General features: G+C 42.4%; 1 protein-coding gene across 1 annotated transcript; it reads left to right on the top strand.

Annotated features, from left to right (window-relative positions):
* Positions 1-964: 964 nt before the first annotated feature.
* On the top strand, positions 965-20185 carry GALR1 (galanin receptor 1). Its single transcript, XM_033154773.1, has 3 exons — positions 965-1982; positions 16145-16210; positions 19520-20185. The coding sequence occupies exons 1-3, from the start codon at positions 1263-1265 to the stop codon at positions 19829-19831; spliced, it is 1098 nt and encodes a 365-aa protein (XP_033010664.1). The 5' UTR covers positions 965-1262; the 3' UTR covers positions 19832-20185.
* The last annotated feature ends 1828 nt before the right edge of the window (positions 20186-22013 follow it).

Here is a 22013-nt window from a genome sequence, read left to right as displayed (position 1 = left end):
CTCATACAAATAAGGATGCTGCAGAAGCTTCAGAGGGGGAGAAATCCAATGCACATTTCCCATTCACACTGGGGCGATGTCAGAAGTGAGTCACTCACACCCAAGAGAAGATCCAGTGAGCTCAACAGATTTAAACCCGCTGATTCCAAGTTAGTAGCCTGCTCTGACTATGACTAACTTCTAATATTGTAAAAAAAAAAAATTACATTACTGTAGCCCTTACGAATAGTAGTAGTAGTAGTAGTAGTAGTAGTAAATAATGTATCCTTCCTGAGCATCTTAGAGGAAGAGCAGAATACAAACGCAAGGAATAAAACCCAGACGGAGTTCTGGGTGGGATTCTGTGGCGGCTTTTGCCTCCTCTGGCTGGCTAAATAGAGGCGCCCTTTCTGCTACCTCGGGAGGCGAAGCGAGGAGGAAGAGGCAGAGCGCGCGCCTTCGGACCGGCCGGGTTTCCCCATAGCATTTCCCCTTCCCGCCCCGCACATCCCCAGAACAGCAGGCTGATGAAGACAGGAAATCCCGAGGAAGCGGAGAAGCTGCTGCCTCGGCTGGATTTCCGTCCCTGTTTCGCGCCAGTGGCAGGAGCCGGGGAGAAAAAGCCACCCTGGTCTCGCGGGCAGCGACGTTGCGAGCAGCGCCTCAGGCAGCCCGAGGGAGGAGCCGGAGCCGAAGCCGGAGGAGGAGCTTGAGGGGGGCGCGGGGGAAGCGGGAGAAAAAGCGCCAGCCGAGCAGTCCGCGCGCAGTCAGGCAGCGGCTGCCTCCGAGCCGAGCGAAGCCCTGCTCGCCTTGAGGGATGAAAGGCGGGAACGCAGTCCAGAGGTCCGCTCCTGCGAAGACGACGACGACGACGACGACGAGGCGAGAGAACAGTCTCATCTCAGAGGGTCTCTCTTGGAAAGGAAGCTCTAGCTGACCGCATGGGCTGGCGAGCGGACCGCCACCAGAGAGGGCAAGCGCAGCTTCCCGCCTTTTAAGTTTTCCACTGCTGAGCGGGCAGGAGAGGGACACGCTCGCCAGCGCATGAGGGAAACCATCCCGGGGACTTGTGCCATTTCCACGCAAGGTTGTCTCCCCTGCCCTCTGCCCCCCTTGTTCCCTGGGAACAAGAAGGGGCTGGGCTTAGTCCTTGCGAGGTGGAGGAGAGGAAGACAGAAAAGCCCCTTTCTGAAGCGAAGAGGTTTTCTGTGGGAGGGAAGAGACGGGTCTGCTTCGCTTGGCTGTCGCTTTGTGGAGTTTTGCTTTCCTAGACTGCCCCGAGCATGGACCCCCAGCCGCCCGCCCCCACCTCCCTCTACTACATGAACCACACCTGGGGCTTGTCCTGGCTGGACTCCAATGCCTCCAGGTCAGCTCCCGAGCGCCCCCAGGAGGAGGGGAGGGCCAGTTTCCTCTTCGAAATAGGCATCGAGAACTTCATCACCTTGATAGTCTTTGGCCTCATCTTCACCCTGGGCGTGGTGGGCAACTCCTTGGTCATCACCGTGCTGGCCAGGAGCAAGCCGGGCAAGTCCCGCAGCACCACCAACATCTTTGTCCTCAACCTGAGCATTGCTGACTTGGCCTATTTGCTCTTCTGCATCCCTTTCCAGTCCACAGTGTACATGTCGCCCAGCTGGGTGCTGGGCACATTCATCTGCAAGTTCATCCACTACTTCTTCACCGTCTCCATGCTGGTCAGCATTTTCACGCTCTCGGCAATGTCTGTGGACCGCTATGTGGCAATTGTGCATTCCCGGCGCTCCTCGTCCCTGCGAGTGTCCCGCAATGCGCTACTTGGCGTTGGGGTCATTTGGCTGCTCTCGATTGCCATGGCCTCACCTGTGGCTCACCACCAGCGTATCGTTCACCATGAAATCATCAACCAGACTTTCTGCTGGGAAGTATGGCCTAATCTTCAGCACAAGAAAGTCTACGTGATCTGCACTTTTGTCTTTGGCTACCTGCTGCCACTGCTGCTCATCTCCTTTTGCTATGCGAAGGTGAGTGCAGGGGAATTAGCACAAGTCATGCCATAGATGTGTGCGAGAGGCAGCCATTCCCAAAGTGTATAGGGAAAGCAGCCTTGGAGAACAATGATTCACACAGCAGACTGCACAGTGGTAAAAATAGCTTGGACTAAAATGAATGTTTAGTGTGACATTACTGTGCATAATCTGTGTTGGCTACAGATATAATTGCACAATGTTTAACAAACACTAAAAGTTAAAGGTTGCATTTGCAAGGACTTTATTGACCATGATGCAGTAGTTCATGTGCATAGAGGCTTAATGAAGTTATATACGGTGTAGTTTTGGTAAGTCAAAGTTGAAAAGTGTGTGGAATGGTTGCACAAGCTAAATTCCAGATGGTAAGGGGTGGGGGTGGGGGGTTGAGTTGAGTTGTTTATAGATCTTGATCTCTTTATGATATTATAAACTTTAGACTAGTAACTAGAGATATATTTCAGAGGTAACTTCCCATAAGTGTAACTTCCCATTCCAAACACATAGTACTCAGTCACATTGTATTGAAACTTACTCAAGGCAGAGTCATACAACCTCCTTATATGGCTTCCATATGAAGTAAATTGCAGCTGCTTCAAAGACAGGGCAAATGTTTGCATTGTTTATCTTCAGTGTCAAAAATAGAGAGGCCCTGATCCAGATAACTTTGCAAGCAGCAACAGGCTGTGTGAATGAATGCTGCTTCATATTGCAATCTTTTGCTTTAAAAATCTGGGTATCTCAGTGTGAATGACCACCTGAGGGAAAGAAGATAGGGTTTTCCTAAAATCTGTTCCTGCACAAAAGCAGTTTCCAGGTGGCGGTTGCACAGTTCCTATTCATAAGGCAATCTGTGAATTAAAGTGTAATGTCTTTTGATAGATATCAGTGGAAGTTTTGCTTTTGACTTCAATGGCTCAGCTTTCAAAGCATTGAGAGATGAAGGGTTCATCCTCACTATCTGATTGAGATAAAAAGAATCAATAGAAATGCTAGAACTAGACGGCACTAAGACATCAAATTGCAATTGATTTGAAATTCCACACTCTCTTCATTCTGACCACACAGTGTTTTTGCTTGAATTTATAATCTGGAGGCTTGGATAGCTCAGTTGGTTGAGAACGAGACTCTTAATCTCAAGGTCCTGGGTTCAATCCCCATGTTGGGTGAAAGATTCCTGCATTGCAGAGGATTGGATTTAGATGGTCCTCATGGTCTCTTCCAGATCTACAAATCTAAGATTCTAAGTTGTCTTAATACAAAATGGCAATCCATTCATCATACAACATTTACAATTAATTGTTGTTGTTGTTGTTCAGTCGTTCAGTCGTGTCCGACTCTTTGTGATTAATTGTTACCATTAGTCATAGTTTCACTGTTGTAAATGGTAACAAATTTTGAAACCAATTTTTAGTTAGAAAGACTTTGTATTTAGCCCAGAATCCCAGTACAGTACTTCGAATATTTCCAGTACATCAAAATCCTTGAATACTATATGCATGCACTGATTTACTAGTTTTATTAAGCAGAAAACAGATAACAGGAATGCAAACCATCAATTTTCAGAATGCCTACTAGTTTATTTATTATGTGATCTATATGAAACTGTTGGCAGCAGTCATTGGGAGCTTTGGAGCAAGGTGTCACGATGAGAGTCATTGGGAGCTTTGGAGCAAGGTGTTTTATTAAGCAGAAAACAGATAACAGGAATGCAAACCATCAATTTTCAGAATGCCTACTAGTTTATTTATTATGTGATCTATATGAAACTGTTGGCAGCAGTCATTGGGAGCTTTGGAGCAAGGTGTCACGATGAAATGCTGCTCTACTTCTCCGTAACATCAGGAGAGAAAGTGAAAACTCTGGATTGGTATCAGAGCGCAGTGGTGATCTGGATAAGGGCCAATAAACTGCTTGAATCCTCAAAATACTGAGGCTGTTTGGGTGGTGGTTTCTGCGCCCAGGATAAGGAAATTATTTGTTCTTGATGGGGTCGCACTGCCTCTGAAGGAGCAAGTGCATAGCTTGGGAATATTCCTGGATACCATCATTAGGTGTCTGAGTGTCCTCTGTGGCTAGGAGTTCTTTTTATCAGCTCTACCTGGTTCACTAGCTACAGTATAGCTGTTCTTGGAAAGGGATAACCTGACCACTGTAGTCCATGCTTTGGTAACCTTGAGGCTGGATTACTGTAATGCGCTCTATGTGGGGCTGTCCTTGAAACTGATTTGGAAGCTCCTGCTGCTGCAGAATGCGGTGGCCAGACTGCTGATGGCAGTGCATAATCTCAGTCACTGAGATCGTCTGCCATATTATCATTGGTTGTTACCCAAGCTGGTAAGGCTCATTTGACATCAACACAAAAAAAAGAGCTTTCTTTCATCAGTTCCATCTTGTGGAATGTACTGCCAATAGAGATTCAGCGGATGCATTCTGTTTCCATTTTTAAAAGCCTGCTGAAACCTTTTCTATTTTGCAAGGCTTACACAGGCAGATAAGAATGCATCTTTCCATAATAGCTAGCTGATTAGCTCTTATTTTAATTTTTATGTGCTTTCATTATATTAGATATTAAAATGTCTTGATGTTTTATTATATAGTAGTATATAAATATTTTGTTATAAATAAATAGTTTTTGTAAGGGAAATGTCTCCATATTCAGTAACAAAAGTGCATGGTTAAAATGATTAAAAACCATTGTTAGGCTGCTTTGATATTTATAGGACACATTAATTGCTATGAGTAAAAATGTGACATTAGCCACATTCAGGCATTTCCCCACATACAATGCCTGTGCATAGAGAGAAAGGGGCAATGAGAGTGCATTGCTGGTCTTGTTCTGGATAGCATGCCTCCTGTACATCTGTGCATTGGTGAAGACATTGTAGCTCATATGGAGAATTTTTCTATGGTGACATCTGTGCCTCTGTGTGGATGTCCAGGGAGCATGGCCAGCGCCATGCTGGATTGGGAGTGGAGCCAGTAGCCTGCTGCTTCCTTCTCTATGTTCTTCGACAGACAGAAGTGACTCCCAAGGTTGGACAGAGCTGCTATTCTAGTTTCCTGGTGGGTCATTCACCGTGGCTTACTGCTCTGGTAGGGGGTGAGGCAGTAGGGAGATTGGCTTTGTGTAAATGCACCTGCAGAAGTAGCTGATTGGCTCTGCTGGTGCACTTGCACTGTACCAACTGCACTATTGATAAGCAACAGTCACTCACTTGCCAGAAAGCTAATGTTGCCCCCTTCCCCAACCTGGCATGCCACTGCTGCTGAATGGTGAGGTGGTTTGAGTATTGAACCTGGGAGAAGACATGGCCATGAAATTCCCTGCGTGACCTAGGGCCAGTCACAGGATGGTGTAAGGATGAAATAGGGAAGGGCAGAACCATCTACTGTATACCACATTATTAGAAATGTAATAATGAGTAATAATAGCCAAATGTATCAAAAATGCCTTAACGGGGCTAATGGCTCTTCACAGAATTACTAAAGCATAATGAGTTACAATACCTCAGTGCAGTGGTTGTTATTCCTAGTCTTAGTTTAATTGTTGGCATAAGATATCCCAAAGTTGGCCGTATGTATATCACAGCCAGGGCCGGTGTGTCCATTTAGGTAAACTAGGCAATTGCCTAGGGCGCCAAAATGGAGGGGGCGCTGGCCAGCCCGCCCCCCACCGCCCCCCGCCACCGCTCCGCAAGTGGCAGAGTGCCGGGGGAGGGGGGAGCAGCCCGAAATTGGGCTTCTTCGCCCCCTCCGCCACCAGCTGCAGAGCAGCGGGGCTGGGCAGCAGCCGCTTAGCTCCTGCCCAGCACCGCTGCTTTGGGGCGAACTGCGATGGAGGGCTCAGTTTCCCTCTCTCGCGGCTTGCTTAGCTCCGTCTGAGCGGCTTTCCCTCTGCCCACCCCACAGAGAGCCTGGGAGAAGGGAGATGCGGTTGCCCCTACGAGAGGTGGCGACGCGATCAGCTCCCCGAAAGCGCATCCTGCCACCACCTCTCGCAAGAGCAAGCTTCCTCCCCCTTCCCTTCCCTTCTTCCTTCCCTCCTTCCCTCACTCCTCCCTCTCTTTCACCCCTTCCTTCCTTCCTTCCTTCCTTCCTTCTTTCTTTCTTTCTTTCTTTCTTTCTTTCTTTCTTTCTTTCTTTCTTTCTCCCTCTCACCCCTTCCCCCTCTCTTTCTTTCCCTCTCACCCCTTCCTTCTCTTTTTCCTCCCTCCCTCTCTTTCACCCCTTCCTTCCTTCCTTCCTTCCTTCCTTCCTTCCTTCTCTCTCTCTCTCTCTCCCCCTTCCTTCCTTCCTTCCTTCCTTCTCCCCCCTCACCCTTCCTTCCTTCCTTCCTTCAATTGGCCGGGGGGGGGGGCAGGGGTGCCAGAAGGTGATCTTGCCTAGGGCGCAAAAAACCCTAGCACTGGCCCTGATCACAGCTGAGTAATTACAGCCTCAATAGTTGTTGTTTAGTCATTTAGTCATGTCCAACTCTTCGTAACCTCATTACATGGACCAGAGGCACGCCAGGCACTCCTGCCTTCCATTGCCTCCCGCAGTTTGGTCAGACTCATGTTGGTAGCTTCGAGAACACTGTCCAACCATCTCATCCTCTGTCTTCCCCTTCTCCTCGTGCCCTCAATCTTCCCCAACATCAGGGGGTGGCCAAAGTATTGGAGCCTCAACTTCAGGATCTGTTCTTCCAGTGAGCACTCAGAGCTGATTTCCTTAGGAAATAGTTAAAAAGGTAAAGGGACCTCTGACCATTAGGTCCCGTTGCGGACGACTCTGGGGTTGCGGCGCTCATCCCGCTTTACTGGCCGAGGGAGCCGGCGTACAGCTTCCGGGTCATGTGGCCAGCATGACTAAGCCACTAAATAAAATCACTTCTAGCCTGTTGTCTTCTCAAGGGGCAAAGGGTTCTTTTTGGATTCCAGTGGCAATAAACGAAACAGCAACTTGGTACTTAAACAGGGATTGATTGCTAGACAAAAATAGAAAGCAAACCATAGAAAATACCAATTATCTCAGGCCCCTATGAGTTGCCACAGGGCAGCAGCACACCCTCCCACTCCTTCAGTCTATAGCTAGCACTGGGATCTCCGACTAAGCAGGGGCATGACTGAGTTTATACACTTTTAATGTTTCAATTTGAAGTCACCAAATCTTTTCCACTCTTCTGGTTGTTGACTTCAATGCCTGCTGGTCACTTCAAAGGACTGGTTAGTAGCTAAGGGCGAAGACTTATTACTCCTGTGCTAACCCCGTGCCTTGATGGAGCTGTGCTGCTTATCTGCCTTCCAGATGTGGAAGTTGCTGCCAGATATCAAGGGAGAGGGGAGAGGCAGCAAGAAGGTCAGGGTGGGTCAATGTTCCTGCCATTGTGCCCACACGACATCAATGTTCCTGACATCTTGCTCCTCCTTTTCCTCTCCCTCTCAGTATCTGGCAGTGATCCCCACATCGGATCACTGCCAAGTAAGCGGGAATTAATTCACCCAATGAGAAACTCCCCCCCCAAAAAAACCCCCTCATGTTTTTGCCCCACCTCTTTATAGATGGAGTGATTCAACAAGTGCTGGGGCATATCAACTACATTCCCCCTGTAAATACAATGCCTCTGGTTATATGGAATATTTTAAAATCAAATAATCACATCTACAATCTCCATAGCAAAATAAATAAATAAATAAATAAATAAATAAATAAATAAATAATGCACAATGATCTTAGTTAAACAGGCCAATGTTTACTAGATTATTTTTTAAAACAAAATAAAAAATAAACGAATTCCTTCCAGTAGCACCTTAGAGACCAACTAAGTTTGTTCTTGGTATGAGCTTTTGTGTGCATGCACACTTCTTCAGATACACTGAAACAGAAGTCACCAGACCCTTATATATAGTGAGAGAGTGGGGAGGGGTATTACTCAGAAGGGTAGTGGGAATGGGTGATTGGCTGATAGGTGTGGAAAACCTGTTGATGACTGTTAATGACTGCAATTGGTTTTACAGGAAAAAAACAAAGGGGTGAGATGGCTAAAGATAGCTCTGTCATGTATAATGAGATAAGAATGCAATGTCTTTGTTCAGACCAGGTCTCTCCATGGTTTTAAGTTTGGTAATTAGTTGCAATTCAGCAACTTCTCTTTCCAGTCTATTTCTGAAATTCCTTTGTAGTAAGACAGCTACTTTGAGATCTTGTATAGAATGTCCTGGGAGACTGAAGCGTTCTCCTACTGGTTTCTCTGTCTTGTGATTCCTGATTAATTTTTGTTACCTTTTTTTGGTCATAACACCACTGATACATCCAGTCCAATGGGATTCTTCCCATAAGGTTAGTGGCATCAATAAATTTGACTGATTTGGGTCTCTACCACACTCAGTTGTTTCTGAAAAGTTTGGGTGGAGGATGCTGTGCTCTTTAGAGTGGGAGCTTTCTGACAAATAAATTACCTCCTCTGTCACCTGTTCTGTAACAGATATGTGATTAGCTATTTTCAGACTACAGACATCTGAAATATTTCTCAAGAAGTTCATTAAGGCCTCTTAGGAGAAAAGCTTTGTGAACTTTTCTGCTGTTGTTAAACTTTAGACATTAAAGTTTATTGCATTTTTAATGCATCTTAATCCAGATACTGTCTGGGATATGTCCTTGAAGTACTGTGCTCCTTCAGCTCCTATAAAAAACAATAGCTGTTTAATAAATCTGCCTTCTACTGGAAAGAGAAGCAGCATTTAGGTAGCAAGTTTCTCCTTAGGCTGTTCATTTGTCTGGATAAATAGTATTATTTAAGAACACGAATACGATTTTCACATATGCTACTAAAAGTGTCTTTTGCTGTTTGTTTGTTGCACTGTGGATGAATGACTTTAAGAGAGTCATTCAAATATCACAAATGAGTTTATGGAAACGTTTTTTGGTGTTTTTTTAAGAAAAAAAATTACAATGAGGTAAAACCAGATTACCGGTAGATGGGAGGTGGGAATGTGAAATGTCATTTTGATGCCAACAGAGTTGTGTGGATGCTGCAAAAAACACGAGGAACAACATTTCTCACAAGAAGTACCTGCCTGAAATTACCCTTGGATGATTCAGAATTCGCCTCAGAAGCTAAAGTAAAGCATAATTTTTGAGAATCTTTGACATGGATTTTCACAGGTTATGCTTCAGTTACAAGAATGATTGCACTGTGATTAATACTGAAAGATTAATGAGGCAATTTCAGCTCAGTTTATTCACTTGGCTTTTCAAGGCTGAAAAATGAATAAAATATTATAAATTAACATCTGTTTTTTCTTGTCTCTGAAGAAGTCATTTTGTACAAAGTGCCTGACCACTGTGGATTCACTAAACATTGATTTATAATCTTTCCTGAGCCTCCGGAGAGCTTTTCATGAGGTGGAGGCATTGTTCGAAATTTGCCAGGTGCATTTTCTACCTGGTTATTGGCCACTTGCAACCAAGTGAAATGCCTGGGTGGCACCAGGATGGTGCTTGACATCTCCACCATCTGGAAGTGCAAGCCAGGGGATCCTTGGATCTTCACTGTTATCACACACTAGCAGCAGATCCTGTAGAATTCTATCCATTATATTTTATCTGCACAATCAGAATGGTTTTCAGGAACCCAAAAAATTGTTTTGAAAAAATAGGACTTTTGAGCCCCAAAATGGCAACTAGGCATTCTGTTTTGGCAACTGTAACTCTGGTTTAAGGAGCCAATTGGGGACGCAGATGGCACTGTGGGTTAAACAACAAAGCCTAGGGCCTGCCAATCAGTTTGAATCCCCGCGACGGGATGAGCACTCATTGCTCGGTCCCTGCTCCTGCCAACCTAGCAGTTCGAAAGCACGTCAAAGTGCAAGTAGATAAACAGGTACCGCTCCGGCGGGAAGGTAAACAGCATTTCTGTGTGCTGCTCTGGTTCTCCAGAAGCGGCTTAGTCATGCTGGCCACATGACCCGGAAGCTGTACACTGGCTCCCTCGGCCAGTAAAGCGAGATGAGCGCCGCAACCCCAGAGTCATCTGCGACTGGACCTAATGGTCAGGGATCCCTTTACCTTTACCTGACGCTGAGCTTATATTGCTGAGTTTCTAACTTTTGGTGGAGTGGATTGCAACCTGCAAACCATGCATCATAGCAATAGCAGGACTATAATAGCAGCAGTAGGAAAGTATTAAAAATAATTGAATTGATCTGTTTTATGTAACAGGTCATGATTCTAAGGGCAATGCATTCATATAATTATCTCTACTGAACAGTTAAGAACATACATGATTTTATCATTAACCCCAATAAAATTATTGATATATTAATTTAAAGCAACACTTCCCATATACTAAGTGCTAATGAAGAGCTATTACATGAAACAAGTGGTTGAAACCATAATAGCTGCCTTGCAGCAATCAATATAGCCATACTTAGGGCTTAAATCATGCTTCAACCTTTTATGAGTATGCGGATGATACCCAGCTCTACCTCTCTTTCAAATCAGAACCAGTAAAGGCGGTGGAGGTCCTGTGTGAGTGCCTGGAGGCGGTTGGAGGATGGATGGCAGCTAACAGATTGAGATTGAATCCTGACAAGACAGAAGTATTGTTTTTGGGGGACAGGGGGCGGGTGGGTGTGGAGAACTCCCTGGTTCTGAATGGAGTAACTGTGCCCCTGAAGGACCAGGTGCTCAGCCTGGGAGTCATTTTGGACTCACAGCTGTCCATGGAGGCACAGGTTAATTCTGTGTCCAGGGCAGCTGTCTACCAGCTCCATCTGGTATGCAGGCTGAGACCCTACCTGCCCGCAAACTGTCTCGCCAGAGTGGTGCATGCTGTGGTTATCTCCCGCTTGGACTACTGCAATGCTCTCTATGTGGGGCTACCTTTGAAGGTGACCCGGAAACTGCAATTAATCCAGAATGTGGCAGCTAGACTGGTGACTGGGAGTGACCACCAGGACCACATAACACCAGTCCTAAGAGATCTACATTGGCACCCAGTACGTTTCCGAGCACAATTCAAAGTGTTGGTGCTGACCTTTAAAGCCCTAAACGGCCTTGGTCCTGTATACTTGAAGGAACATCTCCACCCCCATCGTTTAGCCCAGACACTGAGATCCAGCGCCGAGGGCCTTCTGGCGGTTCCTTCACTGCGAGAAGCAAAGCTACAGGGAACCAGGCAGAGCGCCTTCTTGGTAGTGGCACCCACCCTGTGGAACGCCCTCCCATCAGAGGTCAAAGAGATAAACAACTACATGACATTTAGGAAATACCTGAAGGCAGCCCTGTTTAGGGAAGTTTTAAATCTGTGATATTCTAATGTATTTTAATATTTGTTCGAAGCTGCCCAGAGTGGCTGGGGAGACCCAGCCAGATGGGCGGGCTACAAATAATAATAATAATAATAATAATAATAATAATAATAATACTTATTATTATTATTATTATTATTATTATTATTATTATTATTATTGTATTTCCACTGATTGACACTGGACTCACTGATTGCCTTGGTGAGGAGAATAAGAGCAGGATGAGAGGGCATTAGCAACACTTGTTCACTCCTGTTATAGCAAGTTGCTGGAAGGAGGAGGGCAGCACTGAACTCCAGACACTTCTGCTGATATCCACCCCATTGAGTCAAAGCTGACCATTGTGATCCTGAAGGGGGAGCCACCAAAAGGTATCACACTTTGTGTTACTTGTCAGGATTGCCATGTCAGTGAGGCTGCTGCCCTCCCCTTTTTTAGTTTTAGATTGTTAGATTAAATGGGTTAGGCAGTTTGGGGCAGTTAAGAGTTCTCACTGCAGGTATAGGCGGCTGATGCTCAGGGTGACAGCAGGGGCCTCCCAATTTTTGTTTGTGGTGGGAGGTGACTGTGAACCATGAGTTAAGAGTGTATAACCCCAAGTGAGAGATGGGGGTTGAGTGGCTATGAGAGAAGCCAAGAGGAGTTTGCGAGGGAATGGCTTGATGGGTGAATAAGTGATGGTGCTGTATATGTGAATGTGGGGTGTTTTATTGCTTTGCTGCTGTGCTGTCTGCAAGGCCAATTCAAGATAGCAGCATTGAGTTACTGTTCCTTAAAGGTAAAGGTAAAGGGACCCTGCCCTGAACATTGGGTCTAGTCACGGATGACTCAGGGGTTGCGGCGCTCATCTCGCTTTACTAGCTGAGGGAGCCGGAGTACAACTTCTGGGTCATGTGGCCAGCATGACAAAGCCACTTCTGGCGAGCCAGAGCAGCACATGGAAACACTGTTTACCTTCCCGCCAGAGCGGTACCTATTTATCTACTTGCACTTTGACGTGCTTTTGAACTGCTAGGTTGACAGCTGGGAGCGAGCAACGGGAGCTCATCCCGTCACGGGGATTCAAACCGCTGACCTTCTGATCAGCAAGCCCTAGGCTCTGTGGTTTAACCCACAGCGCCACTCACGTCCCTGTTCCTTACTCACTGGCAATTATGCTGTGGGTTTCTGCAAGGCACCATATTGTACCTAGTGATATATAACATATTTAATAAGCAATTGGGATTGGTCCTTTGGAGATTTTCAACACAGTGCCATAGATAAGTATTGATAAATTGCTTATTCAATATTGGTTTGCTGTCTTCCACTTATTTAATACCAGGGTGGATTTGATTTAAATCACTAGTCAGCAAGACTTGATTCAAATCATTATAATTTTTTTACAGAAAGACTTATAATCTTAATATTTACAACCAGATGGTTTCATTTTTCGAATAATAAATTTTCAGAGTAGTTTTTACAGTTCTATCAAAAATTACTGATTTGGTTATACTATTAGAAATACATAGACAGATAATTATGAAATTCTATTTGGACAACTTTTCTGCTGTACTTTATTGGTAGGAGAAAAATAATCTTTTCCTTAATAACAATGTAAACAATTTATTTAACTAAAACAATAACATTGTTAAGTGATGTGGTTAAACAATTACAGTAAAAAGGGGGGGGACTTAGACTGAGTTTTAGCACACATGAAAAACTTAAAACAAATCCTTATTTCCTGGTGAATAGCCTTTGGACTATAATATAACTTAAATAGAAAATTATCTTTAGAAAGATTTTTCCTCCAGAAGCATTTTATTTTAAAAATCCAATTTAATTTTTTTTAAAAAAATCTGTTTTAAATTTAAAAAAATCTGTTTTTTTATTTTTATTTTTTAAAATCCTTGATTTTTATCCACCCTGTTTAATGCCAAATTACACTTATACATAGATGTTTATAATACCATCAGCAAAATAAAATCTGGATTGGTTTATCACTTTTCTCTCTGTACATCTTCCCTCACTGGACATTTTCTTACATTTATATCCACCTTTCCTCTATAAATGTGGCATTAATGTGGTTCCTAAGAGGTATCCTATACAGACACTGACCAGACACATATCTGCTTAGCTTCAGCAGGATGATACCCTCATCTGCATTCAGCCCATACCCTGGAACTAACTATTTGTTCCCTACCCTTTACATGTGGAAGGGATTGATAATATGTTTGGTGATAAACTACTTCAAACATTTGGGTGATAAAGTAAAACATGTTCTTTCATATTGCATTGTTAAAATATCCTACACCAAATACAACCAAATATATCATCTGTAGTTTAAATCTCTTTTGGTTTGTGATGCTCTCATACTCTAATGTTGTAAGAGATTTTTCCAGCCTTATCTTGTAGGAACGCTTTTTGCAAAGAACTGTAATTTAATTTAGCAGTATAACTATTTCAGTTTATATTGCTTATGTGAATTTCCAGGAATATTGCTTCCGAAATCTTATAATAGAAACCATGTATTATAGGCAAAACTGGCGAGAACCCAAGTATTCACATGGTACTAGATGCAAAAGAGATAAAGGTTTAGATCTAAAATATCTTTATTCTAATATATGTTTTTCATCCCTACATCTAGTAGCAGGGCAGTAAGAGGGGAAAAAATAAAAATAAAATTAATGGACCAATGATAACCTGTATGTATTTTAAATTGAAATTCATGGGTGGCTTAGGAAAGCCTAATTTATTTTATGAAGTTAAATACTGTATTGCAGAGAGCTGATAATCTATTAAATGTACTACTATGCCAATAGTCTGGTCAAATACACATTGTGACTAAAACAGATGCACTGTATTACTAAATGGTTAGCCATGCAAAGTGTATTGTAGCAAAAACAAAAGAGTCTGGTGGCACCTTTACGATGGGCAGATGCGTACAGCAATCCTAGCTGAACGGGGAGCTAGTAACAAATTGATGGATGATCCATTATCCCTGGTCAATACAGAAGATGGAAGCCCTCCTCCTTCTCTGGCAGTTCTTTATACATTTTTGAAATCCCGCCCCACCAATGGTTTCCATGGGAGGGAATAAACTATGTGAGATGTAGCTGAAAAACACTGCCAGTGGCAGATCTATGACCATGGAGTGTGGATGTAAGTGAAGTGACAGAGTGGCACTTTCCCTCTGTCTTAATCCCCTCCAGCTAGCAAATGCAAGGAATTCAAATTTCTCTCTTGACATATTTATTGTGTGGCATGACCTTATGTGGGCTTAAAAGCTGCCTGGGCATTAAGCAGTAATGATAATAATAGAAGAGATGCAAAATGTGAGGCCAAGAGGCAATGAAATGCAAGTACTGTATAGTCTGGTGTTTCTACGTAAAACTCACACAAGCACCCTGTATAAAGCTCTATTATACATTTCAGCTTTTTGTACTTCCTGCATTTCATTGTCGTTTGGTTTGAAGGTACACAGCTGTCTCCTCCCCTGTCCTGTCCATGTATATATTATATATCAGGATGCAACTCACTACACAAAGAATCCACCTAAAGGAATAGATTTAGATGCATAAAAGTATCAATGGAATACAGTAATCTAAGGAAAGGATGGTGCATTCTTACTTAAATTACACTTTTTCAGTTTATCTCAGTTGTTGGGATTTTTTAAAAAATGTGTTGGATATTGTAGCACATTTGTTGTTGTTCAGTCGTTCAGTCGTGTCCGACTCTTCGTGACCCCATGGACCAGAGTATGCCAGGCACGCCTTTCTTTCACTGCCTCCCTCAGTTTGGCCAAACTCATGCCAGTCGCTTCGAGAACACTGTCCAACCATCTCATCCTCTGTCGTCCCCTTCTCCTTGTGCCCTCCATCTTTCCCAACATCAGGGTCTTTTCTAGGGAGTCTTCTCTTCTCATGAGGTGGCCAAAGTACTGGAGCCTCAACTTCAGTAGCACATTTACTTTAGCTCATTTCCACTCTCCCCGCCCCCCCCCCTTTGGACCATATTGTAATCCATTATAATCCCCTGATTAGGAATACATATAAAAAGAAACAGAGCTCAGCTCTTACTGTTGCGTTAATTTGGCAGTTCTGCCTCACCCACCTGGATACACTTGAGCTTTTGTAGCTTTTTTCCAAATATTTGGAAGCTGTAAAGAACAAGTGTGTTCATAACTGCCCTTGAGGATATGATTATTTATGTTGGTATTTGAAAAGTTTAAAAACTTTGATTGTAAAAAACCTATCGACGTAACATTTGAACCTGTGAATCTATGTAGTAAATATTTATCACCAGATACTTATTGGATGCAAAACTCAGCATGCATCCTTTTTTTAAAAAAAATAAACTTTATTCCTCTTAAAAAATTGCACAATTACACACAAAAGAAAAACAACAAATACAAAGAAAGAAAGAAAATGAAATATCAACATTTCATATTCTGAGCAAAAAAAGAGTAATAATAAAAAAGCATTAAGAAAGAAAATTAACATGTATATTAGCTTACAATGCAGGATTTTAAAAGTTATTCTGAATTCAACGGGGTTTATTCCCAGGTAGGGAAGTGTTAGAGTTATTTGAGTGCAATTTTCTGATCTGGACCTTGTGCAGAGCAGGAATGAATAAGCTCCACTACAACAATGAGTTCCAAAAACTTTTACTGCAAAACTGTCTTAAACTAGTTACTTTGTTTTATTTTGTAGCTCTAAGCAAACTAGACATTCAAAGTGTTGGTGAGGGGGGGCGTTATTGGGTTGTTTTTGTTTTTATTATGTATTTTGTCTTATTATATTGTGATTTTATGTTGTAACTACCCTGAGTTCTGTGGATGAAGGGTGGTATATAAATTTGATTTAATCATCATCATCATCATCTTTTCAGGTTCTCAATCACCTGCATAAAAAACTGCGGAACATATCAAAGAAGTCAGAAGCATCCAAAAAGAAGGTAAATAAATAGCTTTCCTTATTAAAAACAAGGGTTGAGAGGGCATGTTGCTGAGTGCATATTCATTTCCAACATGACATTTACCAAACTATATTACTGGTAGTAAATTTTGAAAGAAAATGTGATAATTCAGTGTTTTGTGACAGATATCAGCACATTTCAGGAACCAGCAGATCTTACTAAAATAATCTGATAAATATTTAGGATTATGAAAAAGTAATCATTTTTTAACATACCCCCTCCCCATTTTTATTTATTTAATGCAGATATACCAGTGATTTTATCTATTCTAACAAATCAAGGCCAATGAACAACCATACAATAAAACAACATTTCCTGTGCAGGTGGAAATGGCCTCCTTGTATTCTGTGCCTTATCTCGGGAGCTGAAAAACTCTGCATGCAATGAGGAACAGGCAGTCTGACTGTAGCAGCCTTGACCTAATTGACCGTGGTCCCTCATTTGTTCCTTACTTGCCTTGTGTTGTTTTTTGTACATTTACACTATGTATGCACAAAGAACAAAGCAGAAATGATTAAGGGGCCAGAGACACAATGATGGCAGAAGTGGAATGCCACACTAGCAATACTTGTGCATTTAAATCCTTCACACAAATAAAATCACGTGTAAGGTTCTCAGTTAGTTGCTCATGAGTAAGCAGCCTATACTCCGCTGTTTCCTTTAAAGATTTTATTGTGCAAACTATGTACAGTGCACAGCTTAAAAGTTCATGTCTGTATCAAGCGGTGTCAGAATCCGGGAATGGCCCCTTCCAGTTCTGACCCCAACAAAAGAGTTTCAGTATACGAAAACCCCGCCTTCCATCCTTTCTTTTCACGCCACGGTGTCTTTGGGGCGACAGAAATTGCGTTCCCCCTGTATCGCCCTCGGGACTGTGGGAGTGCTGGGTCTCTCTTGCATCCCCAGAGCCTGTACTCCCTTTCCCCTGTGAACTCTCCCCCTCCTCGCTGGACGTCTCGCTGCTCCTTTCGCTACCAGAGGAGGAGCTGCTGGCAAGGTGGGACTGGGGCTCTCTGTAGCATCCGGAGAGCCCTTCCACCACCTTGCGGTGCATTGGGGACAGTTCCCTGACATCCCAAGAGGGAAAAGAGCGAGAATGAGCATGCTACCAGCCCACTCCCCTCTGTTAGCTGGATGGCTAAATAGCTGCATTAAGCAGTCTTCTCTATTTGTGTTATGCATGGCTCTAAATTGCATGGGAGGTCTGTACAAGTGCAGAAGGAGGATACAGTGGATGAGGTGGGGCCAATAGGCTAAGCTCAGCTTTTCCCTTCGCATACTTCTAATTGCATGAGGGATAAATAACTGAAGAGGGTTTTGCTCATAAGTAGATCTGCTTCTGCAGCTATCAGGTCAGGTAGATGCTTTTGCAGATAGATGCTTAAGAGTGCAAGCCTATGCAGTTCTACTCAGAAGGAAGTAATATGCTTCAATGGGACTGGTTCCTGGAGTGTATATGATTGCAGCCACTTGAAACAGGAGGATGCACTGCTCTTCAGGGAGCCAAATACTCACAAGTAAGCATCCTAATAAGTTATGTTGAGTAGTAGGCAGAAGTCTACTCACAGGCACACCATCTACTCATGAGTAAATGACATAGCTTAGCAGCTTGAGTCACTTTGAAGAGAGATAAGTATGTTTAATTTTTTAATTGGATTTTAAAATATATAAGAACAAAAAAAAGGAACATCGTGTATTTTTGTTGCACATATACCATAAATAAGACATTAAAATGCATTTTATTTTTTTTGGCCATTATTATATTTCATGTAAGGGACAGCGGATGGCGCTGTGGTCTAAACCACAGAGCCTAGGGTTTGCCGATCAGAAGGTTGACGATTTGAATCCCCGCAACGGGGTGAGCTCCCGTTGCTCGGTCCCTGCTCCTGCCAACCTAGCAGTTTGAAAGTACGTCAAACTGCAAGTAGATAAATAGGTACCGCTCTGGCGGGAAGATAAATGGCGTTTCCATGTGCTGCTCTGGTTTCGCCAGAAGCGGCTTAGTCATGCTTGCCACATGACCCAGAAAAACTGTCTGCGGACAAACGTCGGCTGCCCCGGCCAGTAAATCAAGATGAGCGTCCCAACCCCAGAGTCGTTTGTGACTGGACTTAACTGTTAGGGGTTCTCTACCTTTCTCTATATTTCATGTACTTTGGTTTTCTAAGGAGAATCCCTAATAAATAAAGAAGAGCTGTCTTATATGTCTCCTTGGCTGCACATTACACCAATAACGTCACAATGGCTTCTGAGATATAATGAAATAAGATGTAGCAAGGGATTTTCAGGCCATTATGTACAAGTACTCTAGCCAAAGGAACCATCTGTTATAAATATGATAGATTTTAGAGGTAGAGGATCAAATCCTGCCAACAATTACGTCTGAGGTTACTTGAGCATAACATAATGAGTTTCATGTTTTTTTAGCAAACAAGGGCAAATGAAGCATACTTAACTTGTTAGATAATTATATATGACAGGAGCTATAATTTGTTTTAGTTAGATTCAAGGACAGAAGGATTTTTTTTACTGTTAACATAAAGTGATATAAACCCCCCCATTGAAAATATGTATGACAAATGTAGTATTTCAGATTTTGATTAAGTTTTTTTCTTACCATTTATATCAAGCCAGACAGCCTGAATTTTGTCCCAAATATGTCATTTATTTCATGTGCCATGGAAAATCAACTGGTTGCTGTATTTTGGGCATATTGTTGTGTTATTTTACTGTCACAATATATAACAGCAGTGATCTCAGTTCTCCAAGTGCATGTCCTTATGTAGACATAAGAGCACCATCAATATGCAAAAGGCAAGTATCAGCAAGCATGGGTGAACCCCAAGATATTCAGAAGTACAGAATAAAACCTTAATAACAAAAAGGGGTGGTGGAAAATCAGGGTTGGAGAGGGAATGAAATGAAGTGTCTGAGATATTGAACATGAGTAATACACGTTGCACTTTTTCTGATCACAGATGTCCCCCTGTTTATGATGTTTAGGCAAAATGGCACCTCCCAGACACAGCTTGGTATTAGCTGTCGTGGAGAGAGCTCAAGATATGCAGAAGTAAAAATATTTTTTTAAGGGAAAACCTAAGTGCTTGTATGACCTGAGTCTCATTTGTTTAATTCCTGTAAACTACTTTTTGGAAACTTGAATAACATAAGTAAAAGTTTACTGTACATTTCCCCCCCCCCCCTTTTCAATGTTTTTCAAGCCTATATTGTGAGTCTGCTTGTTCAGTTGTTAAGAAATAATCCACACTTTTAACTTTTCTGTCTCAGACAGCGCAAACAGTCCTGGTGGTCGTGGTGGTTTTTGGGATATCCTGGCTGCCGCATCATGTTGTACATCTCTGGGCTGAATTTGGAGATTTCCCACTAACTCAAGCCTCGTTTCTCTTCAGAGTGGCAGCGCATTGCCTGGCTTATAGCAATTCTTCTGTGAATCCTATTGTATATGCATTCCTCTCTGAGAATTTTAGGAAGGCCTATAAGCAAGTGTTCAAATGCCAGATTGGTAGCAAATCACCTCTGAATGAAGGTAAAGAAAATAATATTGACACACCACCATCTACTAATTCAACACATGTGTGAACAACCCTAATAAATGTCTTTATTTGCAATGCCAGGTTTTCATATCAGTAGACCTGATTCAAATAAAAAGCACAAGTGCTCCAAAACTTTATGCTGGCAATTGGTAGCAAGCTTAATGAAGTTCTGTTTGTAATAACAGCTTCTAGAGAAAAAACTTTGATGCGATAAAATCTGGGTTCATATGGAAAAGCACTCTAATATTCTTTTCCTGGAATGCTTTTAAAATGAAGAGCACCTTAGTTATTTTAAAATTATACCAGAAAAGTAAATCAGAAACCTGCTATACATTTAGAAGGGTGTTCATTTATACCTATTGTAATGTTTTGCTCCTATACAAACAAATGCATTTTTTAAAAAATCACAAAAGCGGCAGTCCTAACTGTGCTTACCCAGGAGTAAGCCCCGTTGAATGTGGTAGGACTTAATTTTGAGTGGTCATGATTAGAATTACACCATAAACTATTATTTCTCAAAATGTGACCTTTTGCAAGGAAATAGGATACAAATCACAGGCACCTGAGGATAAAAGTGAAATGTGCTTCAAAGCTTATCTGTCCAAGCCGTGCAGTAGGCCCATGTAATTAATACCACATTTACATAATAAGCCAGAGATTGTCCAGTGTAAGATTACTGCCCACTTAGAACAGCTGCTTCAGAAATGGAATATATTGTGGTGTTTGGATGTTCATGGTTAATAAGGCCAGATTTTCTGCTCAGCTTTCTGTATATGGAAACCTGCATAGGATACCCTGGAGTGTAGATAATGAAAGAATACCAGGCAGACAGAATCCAGTTTCCAAATTTTGTCAGGTGCTTTCTATGGAAATAGCCATAATGGTGGCAAATTTCAGATACCCCTTCTCATGCTACTCTGGCTATTAAGAATCTAACAAATGAGAATCCACATTTTGATACAGGGAGCTGGTTTTTATGTAATGCTAAGACAAACTATGGCTTGGCATGATCGCATATCCACACTTGACTTAGCATGCTGGTCCGATACAGGCTCATGGCTTGTCTCACTCCAGGCAAACCTTGAGCTGTAACCATGTTATGCTCTTAGGTAACAGCTCATGTTTTGTCTGGAGAAGACAAACCACAAGCCTGCGTTCAAACAGCACAGTAAGTCAAACAATGGCTAAGCAGCGCAGTTGCTGGGGAAGGAGTGCAGGGTCCACAGTTCCCTCTCTAGTAATCCTCACATTTGTGCTAATTAACCGTTTGGTTTAGCATTACATGTGAACCTGCTCTATATGCATTTCTATATCAAGATACGATATAGATAGTATTAGTCATAACACCCAATGGAAGCTGAACACTACTGTTTCTTCACTGATAAATATTTAGATTTTTTAAAGAAAGTAATTTCAAATTAAAATTGAATTCTAATAACTTTTTCAGCTGTTTATGAAATATGAAATCTAATTTCACGCACAGAAGCAAATTTAATTATTTACTAACTGTTTACCCGACTTTTGGGTTCGGGTCAAAGATAACAACTTGTGGTTTATGAGTAAAGTATACTACTTCATATGTTTTGCTGTTTGCACAAACTGTACAACAGATATACAAAATACAGTAGGCGAATTTGGATTATTAGCTGTAATGGTGATTGAGGTGAAAGCCATCATAGGCCATGGTGAACTGTCTTTTCTTTAGCATGATGACTACCTGTACATTTTCCCTTTTATTGGGTATGATGGCATTAAATACTCTGGCTTCTTAGAAAAGAAAGGACAAGATCACATTTCATCGCTGCCTGGCTCAAATCAGTTTTCTTAACAGTTTTGAGTTGAAAAGTTATAAAACCAATTAGAATCAACATATTTAATTTGGAACCTGCTCTCAACAATACTGTTCTTTCCCAAAGTGTGCTCCACGTACCCAGAATGAATACATTTTAAAAATCTGAACTCCTTGGAAAAAACCTTGTTTTGAAGAGCCATGGAAAGTCCATGGAAATTCTGCCCAATCTTCTACACACAATTGGTTCCAGTGATGCTGCTAATTGAAGCAGCTCATTCAAACGACAAGCCCAGTGCATTTATTCAGTCACCTCTAGTTCTCAATCACAATTTTCTTATAATGTTGCCCCATTTTTGCTCCCAGCTCTGTATTTGGAGGGATTTGACTGCCACTTAAATCTTAAGAGGGAAAGTTGACTGATGCTTTGGAGAGCCTC

The sequence above is a fragment of the Lacerta agilis genome, chromosome 7, assembly GCF_009819535.1.
Source record: "Lacerta agilis isolate rLacAgi1 chromosome 7, rLacAgi1.pri, whole genome shotgun sequence".
NCBI lineage: Eukaryota > Metazoa > Chordata > Lepidosauria > Squamata > Lacertidae > Lacerta > Lacerta agilis.
This window is presented reverse-complemented; position numbering and strand designations above follow the sequence as displayed.

Coding starts and splice junctions, on each gene's coding strand:
- GALR1 (XM_033154773.1), top strand. CDS start 1,263: ATGGACCCCCAGCCGCCCGCCCCCACCTCCCTCTACTACATGAACCAC. Junction 1,983..16,144: donor TCTCCTTTTGCTATGCGAAG/GTGAGTGCAGGG, acceptor TCATCTTTTCAG/GTTCTCAATCACCTGCATAA. Junction 16,211..19,519: donor CAGAAGCATCCAAAAAGAAG/GTAAATAAATAG, acceptor TTTCTGTCTCAG/ACAGCGCAAACAGTCCTGGT.